Genomic DNA, 18,194 nt, shown 5'->3' with positions numbered 1-18,194 from the left:
AAACATGGGTCCTGTGGCTGTCACAACTTAAGGAACGGAAGCACGGTACGAAGCTATAGGGAAGAGAATGCCCATGAAGTCATAGTTTTTCCCATAGAAGAAACGTTTCTTCTGCCTACGTGTTTTCAGTTCTCCAGGCATGTCTAAGTGCCGTAATAATTTATATGGGAAAGAAATTGATGTGTGTCACCTGGCATCATCAAAGCTGGCTTTGAATGCGGGGTTTTTTTCTGCGAATGAATGGTGTGAGTGCATTAAATAAAGAGCCTCCTAAAGTATACTCCGTGACTTTTATTGATTCTCGTTGACACACAATGACACTTTGCCATCAGGAATAGAACATGCGAGCAAACAGCTGGTCGTGCGAACTCTGCATCACGTCGACCAAGGGAAAGACATTGGCAGCGCTGTCTGATGTTCTGTGTTTGTGCCTGCGTGCAAATTGCATTCAAAGTAGTTACACAGTAGAAAAGTGTTGCAGATAGAAAAAAAAAACTGCTTACTACGAAGCTTGTGGAGTGAGGAAGCGAGAAAATAAAAGCCACAGAATTCGAAGGTTGCAGGTTCGGTCCCTGCAGGTGGCAAGTTATCTCTTTGTCCACTTTACTTTCTTCACATTTATATCGTAATTACTACAAATAACATCCCCTATACTTTCCTTGGCATTATTGTCTGTTAGTTCTCATTAATATTCTCTAACAAAGAAAAAACGAGCCCTTAAAATTCCCCATCTCTCCTCCACAGAACACAAGTAACTTTTAAAGCATGACAAGCAGTTGCATGCGCCCATCTCTGGTGGTGACTGACCGACAGCATGTACCGTATTTTTAGCTAGGCTTCATTCACAAGCTTAACTTCTGCGAGTTCTATTTAACAGCTACAGGACATTCAAAAATTTGTGCTAAGGTGAGACATCAGTGGTTTAATTACTGTTGTCAAGAATGACCTTTCTTTAGGTGAGAAAATGGCAAACTCCGGTCAGCAATAGTGCCACGACTGATAATCAAAACTAGGTCCCAGTGCCATTCGATGTCTCCTTTATACCAACAAAAAAAAGAAGTAAGATGGAAAGACGAAATCGTTGGTACATACACATAATTTAAATTTCAAGCGCGAACTGGGACAAGCACAAGCGCTGATGTCATTCCATCGCTTGTCTTTGTCCCAGTTGGCACTTGAAATTTCAATTAAACAAAAAAGAAACAATACTGAGTGAACACAAATGAAAATTCAGTTTGACAACTGTTACTGGCCTCTCCTGTAGAATGCGCTGGTGCTACGCTTCTCAACACCATTCTAATAGGCACTATTTGCTGCAAAATGGGCAGCACAATCTCTTCTTCGATATTCAGCACAGACGTGCCAGCTACATTTGCTCATCCATTTTCTCAGGCGATCTGCTCATTTACAGCGCTATTTGTGTTTGATATACTGTATAGGTCTTGTTTTTTATTTGAATTTCTTTTGTTTCATTGAAGCTGTCAAATTGCTATTTTGTTGGCTACCATTTATCCTTGAACTCAATTGATGCTGGCACCTTTTACGCACTAAAAGAGTGCTCATTCAGCATCTTTGCTTTTGCCGTAAGTAAAAGGTGTTAGCATAGTCCTTTGATCACTTTCGGTGTTATCACCAGACAGTAAGGAAAGAATCTGGAACCCTGGTGTTAGTATTATGCTTGCAATTTTGCCAAACATTCTATTTAGAGTGGAATATTAACACCAAGTTATACAACATGCTGCAAGCTGCAGATCGGTAAACATCTGTGTTCTATAACTCTCTCGTGTCTTTTCGTTCTGACTGATGCTGAGGACATTAACGATTCTTGTTATTTGCAATTACAGTACATTCAGCGAGTTGCTTACTCGACAGAAAAATGATTCCGCAACTTACCTCTCAATGATCTCAGGTATCCTCGACTGCAGCTTGAACTGCATCCGTTGACCCTTGAAGTAGAAAAGATAACGATAAACTTGAACGGAGGCGAAGCAGCAACACCTATTGAGGATTTTTTAGAGGCTATGACAGACAGGGGTAAAACAAGTGAACCCACAGAAGTGCTAGCTTTAGCAGTGGCTTTATTGAAAACAGGTGCATGTATCGGAACACATGTAAAATTTATGTTGAAGCAAAGATGCTGTGTGTCTGCTGTATCACATTGAAAAAATCTTTGTTTTTTCGGAATGGTACCAAAGGCATGTTCACAGACTCGGTATGTATAAACTTGCTACTTTTGCTGCTTCAGCATTCTGCCTTGCAAGTTGATCTCTTATTTCTCGACACAGCAAAGCATTTCTGAAACAATGGCACACGATGGTGCATGCAAGTGGATCAGAAATGCTTTGTTTTGTCGAGCCGCACTGGCAAACTCACAAGGCCATTCTTGAAGCAGCAATACCAATCACGTGAGCATGCCTTCATTGTATCTCACCAGCGAGGCTGAACGAACCTCAACGCTCGTCAAGCAATGTTCAGATACAGCAACAGATCGCCTGTACAAGGTTGACACTAAGACGAAGAAGCTGTCCACAATGTTAAACTGGAAACAGGGAGTCCAGGCGAGGCAGAAATTCATGCGAAAAATCGAGGCATGAAGCTGTGAGAAATTGCCGAACAGGCAACATCGCTGGAGCCAACGTTTCGACGATGACTAGTCCTCTTGTTGAAACGTTGGATCCAGTGACATTGCCTGTTCTACCATTTCTCGTCGAAAACTGGAAAGTAACGTGCAGTCATAATTTACGAAAAATGCAAAATTCAAATAAAGAGCTAACAGATTACTCTGACGTTAGCACTGTTTTTCAGCAGACACTGCCTTCTTTTCAAAAACAGCGTCCTTGAGACGTAGACAATATTGTTTTTTTGTCTACACTACAGTATTGCCAGCTGTAGCCTATGAAATAAGTGCACCAAAGCCACCACTCTCAGTGCTTTGCGTCAGGCAAAAAACACCCTGTGCAAATTTCCAAGTTCGAGCACCGCATAACTGTTCAGTGATTAGCAGATCCGGCTTTAATTTGCACGTTGATACAGGGGCACGACATCGATGTTTAGTGATAATGATGGACTAAGTTTTGTTTTTCTTTAACCTGTGAAGATGAAGTGCTTTCGTGATCATGGCATAATGAAATAGACAACCACATCGAGCCCAGTTTCAAGCTCTCCACAGCTGTCACAGTATAATGTGAACCCATGCATAAGTAGGTATACGTCTATTTACAAGATGTCAAAAAGATGCCGCAAACCTCAAGTGTGCCTACAGCTCCAAGCCGCACTGCCGCGGCTAGCGTAGTACGCAGCGAGTTGAACAGGAATGACATGACTGCCTGGTCCTCGGGAACGCCCAGAAATGCGCACACAATTCCATACATCACAGCCTGGAATGAAGAATACTTCAGAATGCTTAGGCCATCTCATTCGTCATTTAAGAAGGCCTCGTAGCTCTTAGTCGTTGAGCTCTTATAGAATGAACACATAGAAAACTGAAATAGTTCCTTGCACACCTACTCCAGAAGTGAATATAACTATTAACCTGCCCAATAGCTTAGCGATGATGCTTCAGTTATTGCCTCAAAAATGGCATAGAATCGAACTGCGTTAAGTGATATATCAAATATAGTATCATTCAACTTAAGTTGAAACATTCATGCATTTAGCTTAAAGGGACACTAAAGTGAAACAATGAATCGGCTTAGTTTGATAAATTGTACTCTGAGAACTGTAATGTCGAAGTTTTGTTTTCAAATTTCACACCGAAATCTCCACGCATCACATCACGGATTTCAAAGTGTATCTTTCGTATTTTCACAACATTGGCTCAACGAAATTTCCCGAAACTTGGTATTTTAAATCTCTGGCACCCTCAGAAGACAAAGCACTTCACTTTTACCGATTAAGAACTACGTAGGCCCTAGTAGACACCATCAAATTCTATGATGTCACTGCGATTGGCGCGGAAACTTCAAGGTGGTGTTGCCACCCCGCATTTTCTTTTGACGCGTTTTTCTCACTTACCAAGCGTTTTATCGCAGTAAGTGGGCTGTTTTTGGTATTGTGAAAGAGTAATTTACTAATACGAGAAAAATAATTTTTCTCTTTAGAGTCCCTTCAATTGGCAGCTAGGCACTAGCTTTCTTGTCACTGCTAATCGCTGTTTCCAATCGTAGCAACAACGTGCCAACATTATGGCACGGGTTAATTACAAGGAGCCACTGCAATGTGTTGCAAAACAGTTTGACACATAGCTGAAGATAAGCTTCATGAAAATGGGTGATCTAACCTCAAACAGTATATGATATAGTACTTAATGCGTCACTGATGTAGTACTTCTTTCGTAATGATGCTATTATATGAGCCGAAAAAAAAAGCGACATTTTAGTCAAAGCACACAGTCATCATTTCTAAAGCATGGAACTTGGCAGCAGCATAATACACATTCACAAATTATGTGGCTAACGCAACAACTATAACACACAAATGCATGTTACATGTGTGTGCATGTCATCATTTGTGAGCAGTTCATATCACATTTCAGTTTCCTATTACGCCATGCGTACAACATGTAGTTTCGTGTTAACAGATCAGCTAGACTGCCATCGTAGATCCAGTTATACTGAACATACTAATGATCGTCTTATGAACACATATTTAGTGCATGCCACTGTACGCACACAGTCGAAGTGGTTATATACACACGCTACCTGATGGCCGATCAACTTGCCATCGTAGATCCAGTTCTGAACTTCGGTGAGTTTTGCATCCTTGTATGTTGCGCAAGCAGTCTGGATCAGAGACCGTCCCTGGGACAGACAGAAAAAGGTACGATTAGGTGTACCATCATCTGATTCTCTCAGACGAGTGAACATCATACGCTGAAAATGTCAGCTACACAAAACAATAAATGCCAGATACAAGTCGGCCCTTACTGAACCTGTTGTGTACTCGCCCTGTTGGCGACGTGATTGCTCAAGGAGGCATTCAGGAGGCGATCTAGAGCACGAATGGCTTCGAGATCGGTCCACAACTGGCGCGCTTCTCTCACGAATGGTACGCTGAAGGAACCTGCGAGAGAATGTTCAAGACAGCCTGACGGTAATTGTGTGAAAACAGATGGTACCATCACAAAGAGATAACTAGAGCAACATGTACTTGCCTACATTCTCAACACTTGCAAGCAGGAATTCCTCGACCTTTTCTGAAACAAAGTAGCGAGATATAAGTGAAAAAAAAAAAAGGCACTAATGTCATGCAAAAATTAGCTGATCTAAGGAAACAGTAATTCATAGGCTTCAGTTAGGTACTGCCTATACTAAGAGCTTCCTGTATAGAATAAGAAAAGCTAACAGTGCTACGTCCTACCAGTGCACCACATGAAGAGGCTGAAGAAGTTATCGAGCACTTTCTACACTGCAAAATTATGATGTTCCCCGTAAGGAACTTTGAGAAAATCTACACGGTTTGGATTAACGGCCAGTATCACTCGCAAAACTTTCGGGCCCATGGCCAACAGAGAAATATTAAAACATCGCTGGGCGTGCATTGGTACAACTTTGGAAGGTAGGATATCACAAACATACCAAATTAGGTTAAAATTATATCACTCGATCGAATTATTATTTTTAACCAGTACTCTTGGTTACATGTTTCTTGTATTTTCATGTTTGTGCAGCATTTGTTTCTACAAACATGACTAATGAAGAGTACGGCAATTATAAGCAAGTGCCTAATATTTCCTGTGAACTTTTACAACTTATGTGTGAACTCGCTAGATCTCCTCTTGCGTGAACATTTCTATAGCAGTACTGACTGAGTATGCGGGTGTTAGTTTAAGTGTTTACTTCTCGAGTTCTGTGATTGTTGAAAACAGTGCGATGACCGCTTATGTGCAAGAGAAGAGGAGGGTAGCCGGAACATATCCTTCAGCTAGTACATAACAAAAAAAAAGACATAACTTACCCGAAGTTGTCAGAAACCCACGCTGGTACGCCGCTTCCAAGCCGGCGCTGTGAGCAAAGCTGCCCGTTGGGAACGCTGTCATAAAGAAATCAATCGATCACTCACGGAATCATAAAAATAAACTTTGCGAAATAACACTTGCCGCTATCCGATATCTGGAGAAGGTTGAGCAGAACGTTCGTATCGGGTGATGACATTTGCTCCAGTCGATCTTCATAATACTAAGTACGATGGACTTCAGTAACAATGATGAAACACATGCGACCGATATCCGTAAACTTCAATCACAGTTCAATAGCTGCCTCCATGCCTGCAAAGTTGCGTAAAGTGGTTTCGTTGGTTTCGTTTGCAGTTTCAAGTTTCGTTAAACACGAGTAAGCCACCGCAGTTTCGATTGACCACGCTGTGTTAAAGACTTTGGTCATACACTTCAAAATAAAAAGTCGTTAATTACATTGTATGATATATATCTATTATTACTGATATAGCGTCCAATCAAACGGCTTTACTTTCACTTTTATTAAAAGTTGCGGTCGAACTAGCAAACATCCACTAGCATCGGCATCAATTTGGTCAAAGATGGCGTAGCGCAATCGTTGCGTATCGTAGGAAGAGACGTAAATCTGTGGATTCCCGTGAAAGTGTTCATGTCTTGTTGCCGCTTCGATGTCAAACATGTGCGAAGTGTCGCCGAAGTCCAAAAGCTCTCTGGATGTCGAGGTGTCGAAGCCCTGCAAGACTTTGGCAGTGGTGCGATCGGCCGCCGACCCAACGAAAACGCGTACGGTGAAAGTCTTGGACGAAGATGCGTACACTGCTGTGAGTAATCGCGCTCGCAACGTAATGCACCGCAGCCTTAGCGTTTTCTTTCCTGTCGTAATGCCTGTCTAACTGACTGTCTGCACTGTTTAACTGCTGCACGTATGTGGATACTGTCAACCCTTCGTATAATCGATGGCACCTCTAGCCCGTGTTTACGAAAGACGAAAGTGCGTTTGGTGTTGATATGAAGTGAAATGTAGTGACAGTCTTTTTGGGCATGCACTTCTGCCATAGAGAACTTTCTATAAATCTATTTAAACATTACCTCAAGTATCGTTATAATGGGATGTCTCACGCTTTGTCTTGATTGTGTTGTCACTTTTACCACGGTGTCTGTAGATGTTAATCCTTTGGTTTTGATACTGCTTATTTGTGATATTTTATTACAGTTTTACGTAAATAACCCCCTACGATAACTCCCAACTCGGGCGCTGTAGGTATTTGTAATAAATAAATAAATAATTAATATGTACTAACAGTCGTAACGTCGTAAGAGTTGCTTGCAGTCGTGACGATAAATGAGACCTTTAGTTTGTGTCGCTGACTGCCGTAAATTGTTTCCTTTTAATCCGAGGTTTTCGGACAGTCAAGTTGTTAGAAGCTGTGTGTCTGGCAGTACCACAGGTTTACATAACAAAATTGACTCGACGTTGCAGGAAATTGGCAAGATCATCGAGCGGGACTTCTTTCCCGATGTGCCCAAGCTGAGAGCGCAGAATGAGTACCTCGACGCCCTCGAAGCTAACAACATCACAAAGTTAAGGGAGCTGCAGGAAAAGTACCAGCATCGTGGTAGCGCCCGGAGCGTACTCCGTTCAAGTAAGTTCGCTATGTCCGCTGCATAATTATATTCTGGCTGACAAGTATCGTAGGAGCTGATGTGTTATGCGCGTCGCTGCAACGAAATCACACTTGTCTAGAGCGGTCGAGTGCGTGGCTGTGGACGCTGGTGCCGTCTACAGCTGCTACCTCGCGTTAGCTACAAGCTTCTGTTCATGGTTGAATTATATTGCAAGGACCTAGCATGCGGCATGACCATGTTTGGTATCATTACGGCATTGGCCTCTTCATATTTCTGAAAAAAAAAAAGAAACGGAAGCTGAAGTGCCTGACTGGGTGCGCTAGACAAGTGTGATTTCGACTGTACAGTGTTTTGCACTGTGTTGATGTAACGTTGACATTGGGCATGTGTGTTGCTAAATGTCGCTTCTTCTTTGCTGCTTGTTTATTGCATACTTTACCTTGCCTTGAACAAATTTCTTACTTTTTTTTCCAGTACAAACACCATCGACATTTGAGACTCCGTCTCTGGAACCCAGCGTCACACCAGCCCCTTCGGAATCCGGTCGTGCCACTGACAATCAAAGCACTTCAGGTATGAACGGCATCCACTGCGAGCAGTTTACGAATGTCCCTAAAAAGATACTGCTGCCCAATAAGTGGAGCTATTTCAGCAGTTGAAGAAACTGTACACAGAAACATTTAGTTCAGACTGTCAAGTATTTTCTAAAAACTCAGTCTTCATTGATTTCACAGTAAAGTCTAGATTACAAAAAGAGGCTTTTTTCTCACATTTGCACTGGAAACTTAGTATGTTGTCACTGATTTCTCTTGGCTATGGGCTATTTGACTGTAACGTTCAAAACTATAAGCTAAGGTTCTGGCTCCTTTAGAGTACAATTTAGGCGATCTTTGCTGATATTATTGACTAGGCCCGAGCACGTGCCATCAAAATGCGTGGTCACTACGAGCTGGTACGGGAACTTCAAGTTTATGATGTCACCTGTCATTCATTTTTGTCTCCTTTCTGCCTTGCCAAACCTCCTGTTGAGCTAAGATTGGTTTGTTCGGTATTTTATAAAGGTAATTTTATCAGTGCCCTCTTTAATAAAGGAAATCTTGAATGCATAGAGAACAAATGCAGATGAAGACTGCTTTTGTTAGGCTGAGTCTTCCCTGCCCCTTTCCCACTTTCACTGTATGTGTGTTTCATAGCCTGAACCTCTTATGTTTTGCCTGATCTCCTCTTACAACGAAGCCATAACAGGAGGTCGTGCAAAACATCCTTCACAGTAGTGGAAGGGCTCTGAATTTGTTATTTACTATCGTTCATGACAGGGCTTGCACCGGATGGTCAACAAGATGCCGAAGGGGTCTCGGCGCAGAGCAGCCAGCTTTCGCTGGACAGATTTCTGCACAAACACACCAGCGAGGACAATGCCTCGTTTGAAGTGATGGTCGCCGAGGCTGAGCGGCGGCATCGCGAGAAGCATGCCTGGATGTACCGCGACGAGAAGGCAGAGGGGGCACCGCTGGATGCCATGCTGGAGGGACCGGCACCAAAGCTGGCATTGAAAGGACCTCCATCCGCTGCCGAGCAACAAGACATGAGTGAAGGGAGTAGCAAGGCTCCCATCACTTGGCGTTACACCAACAAAAACTCACTCATGTACATACCGCCAGGTCAGTTGTTGATTGCATTGGCACATATTATTCTCAAAGGGCCCCTTACCAGGCACCATTACGTACAAATATTACAAATTTTGGTTATATACTAGAAGTTGTAGGGAACTGGTCTAAGGAGCATTACACAGAAACAATCTTTCAAATGACTTTGGTAGAGGAAGATTAGAATCTTTCCTTTTACCACGCTGCCAGGAGACAAAGCTTCAATGCCGAATGCAGGCACTTTCCTTCAGCTTAAACTGCACATTTGGCAGGCAAGGAAGGCACACAGGCATATCACTGGATTGGAAGTCAGTTTTGTGTCTCTCTATCTTGCTTGTGTACTGTGTTTTATGAGCTGAACATGCAACGATAGGTGGGCAAGTTGGTACATGTCTCAAAGAAGGGATTAGCAGTGCAAACACAGGATAAAGTAAGAAACAGTGCCAGTCCTTGTGCTTTCTTTTCTTCGTTCCATGTTTGCGCTGTTAATCCCTTCTTTGAGACACTGCGTTTTCTTTCCCTGCTTAATTACATAACCATGCGTTACAGGCATAAGACATGATGGCAGAGGGGGCAGCCTTGAACAGAAATACCGTATTTACTCGAATCTAACGCGCACCTTTTTTCCGGTAGAACGAGTCCAAAAATCGCATGCGCGTTAGAATCGAGTACCGAAAAAAAAAAGCTCGGTTATCATATTGCCATCGGCGTTTCAAAATGGCCGCCTCCTATGCGACTTGGCCATTTCTCGTGTGCTGAGGATTGTCATCTCGTTCTGCGTTCGCATCGACGGCATGGAAGTGCCGACTCCAAATACTCGACGAGTGCTCCACGATGCCGCATTTAAAAGAATAGTTATTACATGTGCAGAGACGGACGGAAATCGGGCCGCATCGCGGTCGTTCGGGGTTCCCGAAACGTGCGTGCGAGACTGGCGCAAACATAAGCAGAAGATTTTTTACAGCAAAGCTTCACAAAAAGGTTTCAGTGGACCAAAGCAGGGCCGGTTTCCCGAAATCGAAGAGCGTTGACAGCGACAAGGAGTTGTCCGACAGCGACGAGGACTGATCCATTACGCGACTCGTATCGCCGCCATAGTGGTGACAGTTTTAGCGGCAAGGCCCGCTTTCTGACTTTGTGTTTTACTTTTTTGAAACTTTACTCCTTTAAAACCCAAGTACTTGTTCTTCTGAATGTGCGAAGTTTGACTCCTACAGACTTTTTTTGTTCTTTTCTCTCACGAAAAATGGGTGCGCGTTACAATCGATGTATTACTCTTTTTTTTTTTTTTGGTCGCGGAAAACTGGTGCGCGTTACAATCGAGGGTGCGGTAGAATCGCGTAATTACGGTAACTGAAAAACAAATGCTAAGTACAGAAATGGTAATCACCTATATGAGAACTGAATAAAAATGTCGCTGATAGACGGAATGATAAATGTGAAAAGGAGTGCAAGGGAGGCTTACAATAGTCCTGTCTGAATGCAAAACAGGAGCAGCACTGACAGAGGATGAGAAGCGGGAGCGTGGCCCGGGCCGGACCATCGTGCACTGCCACACACGTCTCGAGCAGTCGCCCTTTGATGAGAACGCCAACAAGGAAGCTCTCGCCCAGGCTGCCAATGCCCAGGCCAAGGCCCTCGAAGGGAAGCTGGGTGTGGACGGCCGGGAACTCCAGCCGGGGACGACTTCGCCCAAGGTGGGCGGCTTTGGTTTTGTCGCCACACCATCGCCCGCTCCAGGTGAGTGTCTGTTTTGGGGTGCAACATCAGTGCTTATGCTGTCATAGATTAAGGCTCAATCACATGTATGTGATTTTCAAGCGACGGCAACAAGCAACAGGTTTTGCTGTTACAGAGGGTAGTCCGTCGCCTGGAAGTCCATGGGATAGCTTCCGCCGATTACCACAGCGGTAACCACAGTGAAACCTCGTTATTGCGAAGCTTTTAAGTCCCACACTGGCTGTTTGTAGTTTTCTTTTTTTTTTAAATTTGAAAGTTTGCCCAAAGGCGTACAGAGTTAAATATATGAATGGAGGCCGGTATCTGCAACATCAACAGTTCTCCATGGTCGGGTTCATAGAACCTCAAATCATAGTCTGGTGGTCTCGACGGATGAAGACCCGCTGTTTTCACGTAGCATCGTCGTATCTGGTTCAGGCCATGGCATGTCCATAGCAAGTGCTTGACGGTAGCCGCAGACGCTTCAGTTGTACAGTATCCCCAAATGGTCCATGGAGATGTTGTGGCCGGGTATATGTGACTGCTGGAGTAAGTGCCGCCCCCACACGAAGTCTCCTCAGCACTACCTCCTTCTGGCGGGTAAGGCCACTCGGGAGCTTTGAAACACATGGTGGAATTAAATCTCATGTGGTGCGGCGGAGAATCTCCTTATGGTGGAGGAAACCACCCCGGGGATCACTTCGGAAAGGTGCTTCCAGAGTGGGTGGCTGTGTCAGCTTGTATGTGAGCAGAAATAGTGTCCCGTAGAATGCACTGTATCCCTGTCTGGCTGGGCATCTGTGCAGTTATGTGGTGTATTTCGTCTGCAAAAAGGCGGGCGTTGCATAACTTGTGGATCTCCTCTTCAAAATAATGATGAACTTCAGAATAATGATTGGTATTTAACTTCCCAGGTTACCCGCTGTGATGGTTGAGTGGTCATGGTGCTTGACTGATGACCCGAAGGTCACGGGATCGAATCGTGGCCGCAGCAGCCACATTTCGATAGAGGGAAATTGCTAGAGGCTTGTGTGCTTAGATTTAGGTGCATGTTAAAGAACCTCGGGTGGTTGAAATTCCCAGAGCCCTCCACTACGGCGCCTTTCGGGATCATATCGTGGTTTTTGGACGTAAAACCCATAAAGTTATTATTAACTTCCTAGGTTAACAATGCCTCAGTATTGCAAATGCGTATTTTGAAATATGGGGATTCTTAGATACCAGTGTGTCCTTCAAGGCAACCAGAGTGATAGACTAGCAAATGATACGGGGACAAGGTGGATGCCTTGTGAATTGGTTGAGACATGTGGAGTGTGATCTAACAGGGAAGGAGGGGGCAGGGCACTTGACTTCAGCGTCACAGCAAGGCGTAAAAGTAAAAGGCAGTGGGACGGCGTAAGCGCCCTCTTCACATAACTTTCCCTGCTACAGCACGCGTAGGCATCACATGAACCAAAGCGCAGCAAATCCAGAGATACAGGGATGCATTTGAAATTCCACAAGCTCACTGTATTGCTTTGGTACATTACACATCATAGCTTAATGAGCTCGCTAACATCGTTGGTTTTTTTTTACCGTCACAGCTGGGAACCATGCGGTCAGGTTTATGAAGTTTCCCAGTGACGGCAATGGGGAACTTCAATGAGGAAGCTACTGTGTGAATAAATGGGAAGATGGTCGTCAATGGGAACATCAAAAATTGTTTTGTTCCTTAAAACCAAAAAATGCAATGATAAAACTTGCCATATAAGAAGATTGATTTATTTGCTTTCGATTGAGGTATAAAGCTAATTTTTAATTGTAGCACCACGTGGTGTAAATTGCGTCTTAAATGTGGACCGAAGCGAAAATTCTCTCAAATCCATGATTTTTTTCTCGTAAAATTTACAGACTATAGTGGTCCGAGAATATTTTTAATTAAAGTATACCTTCTGTTGAATAAGTATTCATTACTCAGATATTCATGTAAAGCACAATATTACAAGGCAAAAAATGCAAACATGGTAGATTTTGGCTAAATTTCTAGAGGCACATATGACAGAAAAATTGCGGTAATATTATTGAGCTTTGAACATGTTACACAAACGCCTTTGCTTAATGTGCATGTCAAATTTGGTATTGAAACGAGAAATATTGCTCTCAGAATAAATTTTCTGACAAACGTCACTCAGGCAACATTGTGAAATTCAGAAGGCCCCCATGTGACCAAAAAATTTTTATCTCTGAAATATTCTAGCATTTCACTGTTTTTGATGCAATAAATAAGCACGATAATTTTTTTTTAATACATTTCAGATGGTCACCAAAATGGCTGGGTCGTTTGGCATGGATGACTCTACAGAGATTGATTTGACAGAGCATTATTATTTTTTTTTTCATTCTTTTCTGGCATTTGTTTGCGCTTACAGGTGTCAACGAGACTCCACTGCTGACCTGGGGTGAGATCGAAGGCACACCGTTCCTGTTGGACGGTAGTGACACGCCGTTGCCACGAAATCCCGGTGGGCCCCAGTTCCGGATACCGGAGCCCCGTTCTAGGGAGAGGCTGGCCCACTCTCTGGCAGATGGTGCAGGCGCGCCGCAGTGCGGCCCGCAAGAATGCGGCCCTCGATCGTGCTCGCTCCTCTCTGCTCAGGTGAGGCAATTCACTGCTCTTGCCGTTATAGGCTCTTGTTTTCTCTACAAATATGGAAAATGACAGGCATAACGTTAAGAGATCAGGAAGACAGCGTAATGGTTCAGAGAAGAAACACGTGTAGCCTATATTCTAGCTGGCAATAAGGGTAGGAATGGGCGAATACTAAATTTGAGGTTCGAAGCGAAATTGAAGCAAATAGTGAATTTGGTCGCATAATTTTCAGTCAAATAGTTCGAATAGTGTACATCACATATAAAACAAAAATTTGTGCTTTTGTCGTGAACCAACTGGCTGGCACAATAATTTTAATAATTGGAACACAGCTTGTGTGAATGTCATTTTCTTGGTTCGAAGTGAAGTGGAAGCAACCTTGAATACCAGCAAAATTTTAATAGCAGTAGGGTGCAAGTTATGAGCTGTAAACTGCGTTACTTTTTAAAATTTGCTCTCCTTGGGGCATATAAGCCCATACAACGCGCTTTTAAACTTTTAAAATATTGATCGCGTACATTTAACCTTGAAGTCTAGCTTCGCGGCAGTGTGGATTTTCCCTGGATAGGTGGTTTCATGGCATAGCGACCCCATGCTGCATTGAAACCACCTTTTCAGGGGAGTGACATGCGATCAAATATGTGTTTATTTGTTCATTTTGAATACTTCGTAATTTCGAATTCGTGTCAAAGCGAATACAAAAACCGCAATATTCGTACGAATGTTCGAAGCTCTCTAATATTCACTCACGCCTAGTTCAGTGAAAGAAGTAGACCTGCCCCAGCCTTGTATAATGCGTAGGACAGACACAAAGGTCAGTTAGAGCGATAGAATGGGTACCAAGACCAACTCGCAGCCAAATATGGCAGCGAGTTAGATGGAGTGATGAAATTGAGAACCTCGCAGGCATGAAATACAGTCAGTTCGCTCAAGATAAGGTAAATTGAAGATCTGTGGGAGAGGCCTTCATCTTGTAGTGGACATGAAATAGGCTGACAATGATGATGGTATCGACAGTCAAACCTGGAGATATTGAATTATTCGCTGCACGTATTTAGCTTTTGTAACATTCTCTTGGAAATCCTCAGCAAGAGTATAGCACTGTATTGCACGTATATGAACCTCCCCCCTCCGGGCACTGTCCCTATGTGCTCCCCCTCCCCCAAGCTGGTCTACAGGAGGGTTACCCTCTCCTCCTCCTCCCCATCCGACAACCTTGACACCTTCAGTTATAGGACGAATTTATTTACAAACCTACATTGGCTCGTACACCGCCCCCTTCTATAAACTCGCAGCTGTGAAAACACTGGTGTACTTCAATTTTCACATAAAAAAAAACCAGATGATCAGAATCAATTCTATTTCCCCCACTGTGCAACATGTCATGATCACATACAAAGTGGTTTTGGCGCATAAAACTGCAGAATTTAATTAATTTAACATTCCTTTTCCGCAAAGCAGCCCGAGGCTAAGCCCTTCCCCCAAGTCTCCCCTGGCACGCCTCGGTACCATGTCGCCTGCGGCACGTCACTTGGCGTCGGCAAAGCTGGGCATCTCCAAAGGCATAGACAGGGCCCTGAGGGCCAGCTACACGCCAAAGACCACCACTCCTGGAACACCGGTCGCATGTGGTGCCACACCGTCACCCCTCGTGCCTTCGCCCGCCTCTCGAAAGGACGCATGCAGACGAGAGCCCTACCTCTCCTGGCAGCGACAGCTCCTCACTAACCGACAACCTCTTGAAGCTTCCCGTGAAGCGCAAAGGAGCTGCGGACTTTTTTGATCTGGCACAAGAAACTGGGCTCGTTGCGTCTTGCTGACCTGTCTGTAACAACTGCAATGTCAGCTGGGACACAACCCAACAGCCTCTCAATGCTACGTGTCAAGAACAAAACAGCAGCGTAATGATTACATGCCAATTCAGTGAAGTGTCATTCTGTGTCACTAGTCTGTGTGTGGTGATTTTGCTGTGAAGGTCAAGAACAGACTTGCCTTGTAGTGTGTGCAAGTGTGACTACAGCTAACATTCGTTCATTGTATATATACAATCCACTGTCACATTTTTGCTATGAACTATGCATCTGCCAGAGGTTTTGCTACTACATTGCTGTGCATAAAAATTAACTTAAAACACTGTGGAATTCATGGCTTTTGTCATCATCGGCATATTCAAGCAACATTGTTACATTGTCACTTGTGCCACTTGAAGATTTCACCAAATTTTTTCAGGGTCCTGAACAGCATTTTTTTTTTTTAGATAGATATGTGGCAGGACATGAATGTCCTTTGCCTGGGTTTATAAAATGCTTAGTAGAGAAATGCCTTTTGTGCCTTTCCGCAAAAGTTTCTAACTTGAGAGCTACAGATTTCTGCAGTCAAGCTAAATACATGCCATTTGTTGCTTTGCATACTGTTACATGTATTACAAAACGTGCATCTTGTGACCTAGGCATTATTTGTGCAGGAAGACAGTCTCTTGATATTCGTATAGTCAATTATTGGGCTAGACAATCTACCCTTTTCAAGAACCTTGATCGTTTGTTCTTTTCGGTTAGCTTTTCAATTACGTGAAACGAGAGCGCTCAGCATTTTTGTCGATGCTTTTATGTATGGTACCACTGAACCCGAGCTGCACAATTTCTAAACTTCTTGTGCCTCACCAATGCACCAGTTCAGAGTGGTGCAGGCAAATTGAACGGACTTTTGGGTCATTCAAGTGACGTTACCATATGCCATTGCCTCTGATATACGTAGTCAGCGTAGTGCAAGTCTTGGAGCTCGTGATGTATCACAGAGAGAGAGATGTAAGCTGGGAAACTGCCATCAGAGCATTGTCAGTGTTTTCCTTTCCTCCATAGAAAAATTCGCTGTAAGTGGTCTGGCAACGTTTTCATTCCGTTTTTAGTACAGCACTTAGCTTCATGTTAAAAAGGCAGGGCGTGCAAACATGGACACATGTGCTCTCAGTAACATTTGTGTATAGTATTTGTTATTTCAGAGCAATCAGTAAATGCTGTCTCATCTTCAGCTTTTACTGTACTCTTTAAAGTTCATTTGCTAGCATAACTGCTTGTTGATGCAGCAAAATTTTCCTCAGTGTTTTCAGTTATACCCATAAGTGGGTAACAATACAGAAAGCAAACACATTTGCCAGCCATCGCAGCATTGTGTTGCAGCTTCTGCTGATAATGCTAGCCGTTGGCTCGTGCCATCGAGTACATATGATAAAGAGTGGGCCCACGCTCAAAATGTTTGTCTAATCATTCTTTTTTTTTGTTGTTGTTGTTTTTTCGTGAACAGTGACATTGCTGCAGCACTCTAGACAACCTTTTGTGACTGAAGAAACGCATCGCTGTCGTGTGCGCAGTTTTTCTGTTGCTTTAATCAGGAAAAGAACTATCTCAAGCCTTGTGTTTTCACAATCTTAATGCTGTTTACAAAATGCCAATATCTCTACAGTACTTAGGGAGAGTATTGTCAAGGCCTAATGTACTTGCTATTTGAGAGAGAAAGGTGATGTGATTTTATTCGTAAGACAAAATGACTAAATATGTGTGTGCCATTCTTTGCCGATAAGAAGCATACTGTGTCTGTGTACACTGTAACTGTTGGATGTAGCATTTTAACAAGGTTCTTTCTGTATGTTGAGCTGTGATGTTTCCAAATGTGTGAAAAAAGTTACGTTTCTGACACCCCACAGAAAAATTTGAACTCTCACTTGATCTCTTTCTAGGGTGTCTGAGTGTCATTGGCTTTTGCTCTTGAAATGTACATTTGTTCAGCGACAGTTTTCTGAAATTGCATACGTTCAAACTTATGTCTATATAAAAATTGTAATATACTTCAGTGTATGTATATAGCTGTACCAAGTCCTATTAAAAATTTCGTATTTACTGTTATTACTGCATCATGTTGCTCACCATAATGGCTGAATAGCATTGAAAAGACATCTGCTACCTCCGTGTAACATGTACAGTTAATGCTCAAAATGCAGATATAACAAGGTAAGCTTTTCTTTTTATGTGGATGTCTGTGTGTAGAGAGCATAATTCAAATATTTAGTTGAATGCTGCTTGTCAATAATTCGGTTCGACTGTGCTCATATTTCGTCGTAAGACTCTAAAAAGCTTGCTACTTGCATTAAAACTTTTTTTTTCAGTGCACAATTTAGAATTAGCTTGCTGATTTGCATTAATACTGTGTTAAGCTGGACATGCTCAGGAGTAACAAAGCTTCAAGCATTAAAGATTTGACTGCTATATAAAAAGTAAAAAGAGCAAGCACAGCAGATAAAATGCACTTCCTTCTTGCGGACCTTACTAAACGGAAATTTTATGGACCAGAAGGTGCCAACATTTCAGGGATAACTTTGTACGTAGTAATGAAATTCTGGTGCATTTTTATTTCCCGTTTATATTACATCTGTATGGATACAAATAATGCAGAGTCCTTGAACTTTCTTTTTATTTATCGTTGCAATTTTCCTGCATAACCTCGTTTTTTTATGAGAACGGGAAGGTGAAGAATGGAATACATGTCTCTTGCATCTAACTGCAATTTAACTGTGGCCCAAAAGAACTGGAAATTTGCAAGTGCCTTTTTGCTTTCATCTGTGGAATTA

General features: G+C 43.0%; 2 protein-coding genes across 2 annotated transcripts in view; one reads left to right on the top strand and one right to left on the bottom strand.

Moving 5' to 3' along the window:
* Positions 1-271: 271 nt before the first annotated feature.
* On the bottom strand, positions 272-6,331 carry LOC119390342 (uncharacterized). Its single transcript, XM_037657942.2, has 8 exons — positions 6,098-6,331; positions 5,956-6,030; positions 5,153-5,194; positions 4,931-5,061; positions 4,701-4,799; positions 3,246-3,377; positions 1,894-1,946; positions 272-431 (listed from the first exon to the last, which is right to left on the bottom strand). The coding sequence occupies exons 1-8, from the start codon at positions 6,150-6,152 to the stop codon at positions 329-331; spliced, it is 690 nt and encodes a 229-aa protein (XP_037513870.1). The 5' UTR covers positions 6,153-6,331; the 3' UTR covers positions 272-328.
* A 197-nt stretch (positions 6,332-6,528) lies between these two features.
* The window catches only part of LOC119390338 (splicing factor ESS-2 homolog), an 83,931-nt gene continuing 72,265 nt past the window's right edge, over positions 6,529-18,194 (top strand). Inside the window, 7 exon segments of the mRNA XM_049414739.1 lie at positions 6,529-6,774; positions 7,434-7,596; positions 8,054-8,152; positions 8,896-9,240; positions 10,717-10,965; positions 13,353-13,516; positions 13,518-13,579. Coding sequence (XP_049270696.1) covers positions 6,622-6,774; positions 7,434-7,596; positions 8,054-8,152; positions 8,896-9,240; positions 10,717-10,965; positions 13,353-13,516; positions 13,518-13,579 — 1,235 coding nt within the window. The 5' untranslated portion in view covers positions 6,529-6,621.

This window comes from Rhipicephalus sanguineus, chromosome 4 (genome assembly GCF_013339695.2).
Source record: "Rhipicephalus sanguineus isolate Rsan-2018 chromosome 4, BIME_Rsan_1.4, whole genome shotgun sequence".
Taxonomy (NCBI): domain Eukaryota; kingdom Metazoa; phylum Arthropoda; class Arachnida; order Ixodida; family Ixodidae; genus Rhipicephalus; species Rhipicephalus sanguineus.
Note: the sequence above shows the minus strand (reverse complement) of the source record. Positions and strands in the feature narration are given on the sequence as shown.

Excerpts from the sequence above, each read along its gene's own strand:
- LOC119390342 (XM_037657942.2), bottom strand. The coding sequence starts at position 6,152 with ATGTCATCACCCGATACGAACGTTCTGCTCAACCTTCTCCAGATATCG. Across the intron at positions 4,800-4,930 it reads ACAGGGCGAGTACACAACAG|GGACGGTCTCTGATCCAGAC; the intron begins GTTCAGTAAGGG and ends TGTCTGTCCCAG. Across the intron at positions 3,378-4,700 it reads GCAAGTTGATCGGCCATCAG|GCTGTGATGTATGGAATTGT; the intron begins GTAGCGTGTGTA and ends TCTTCATTCCAG.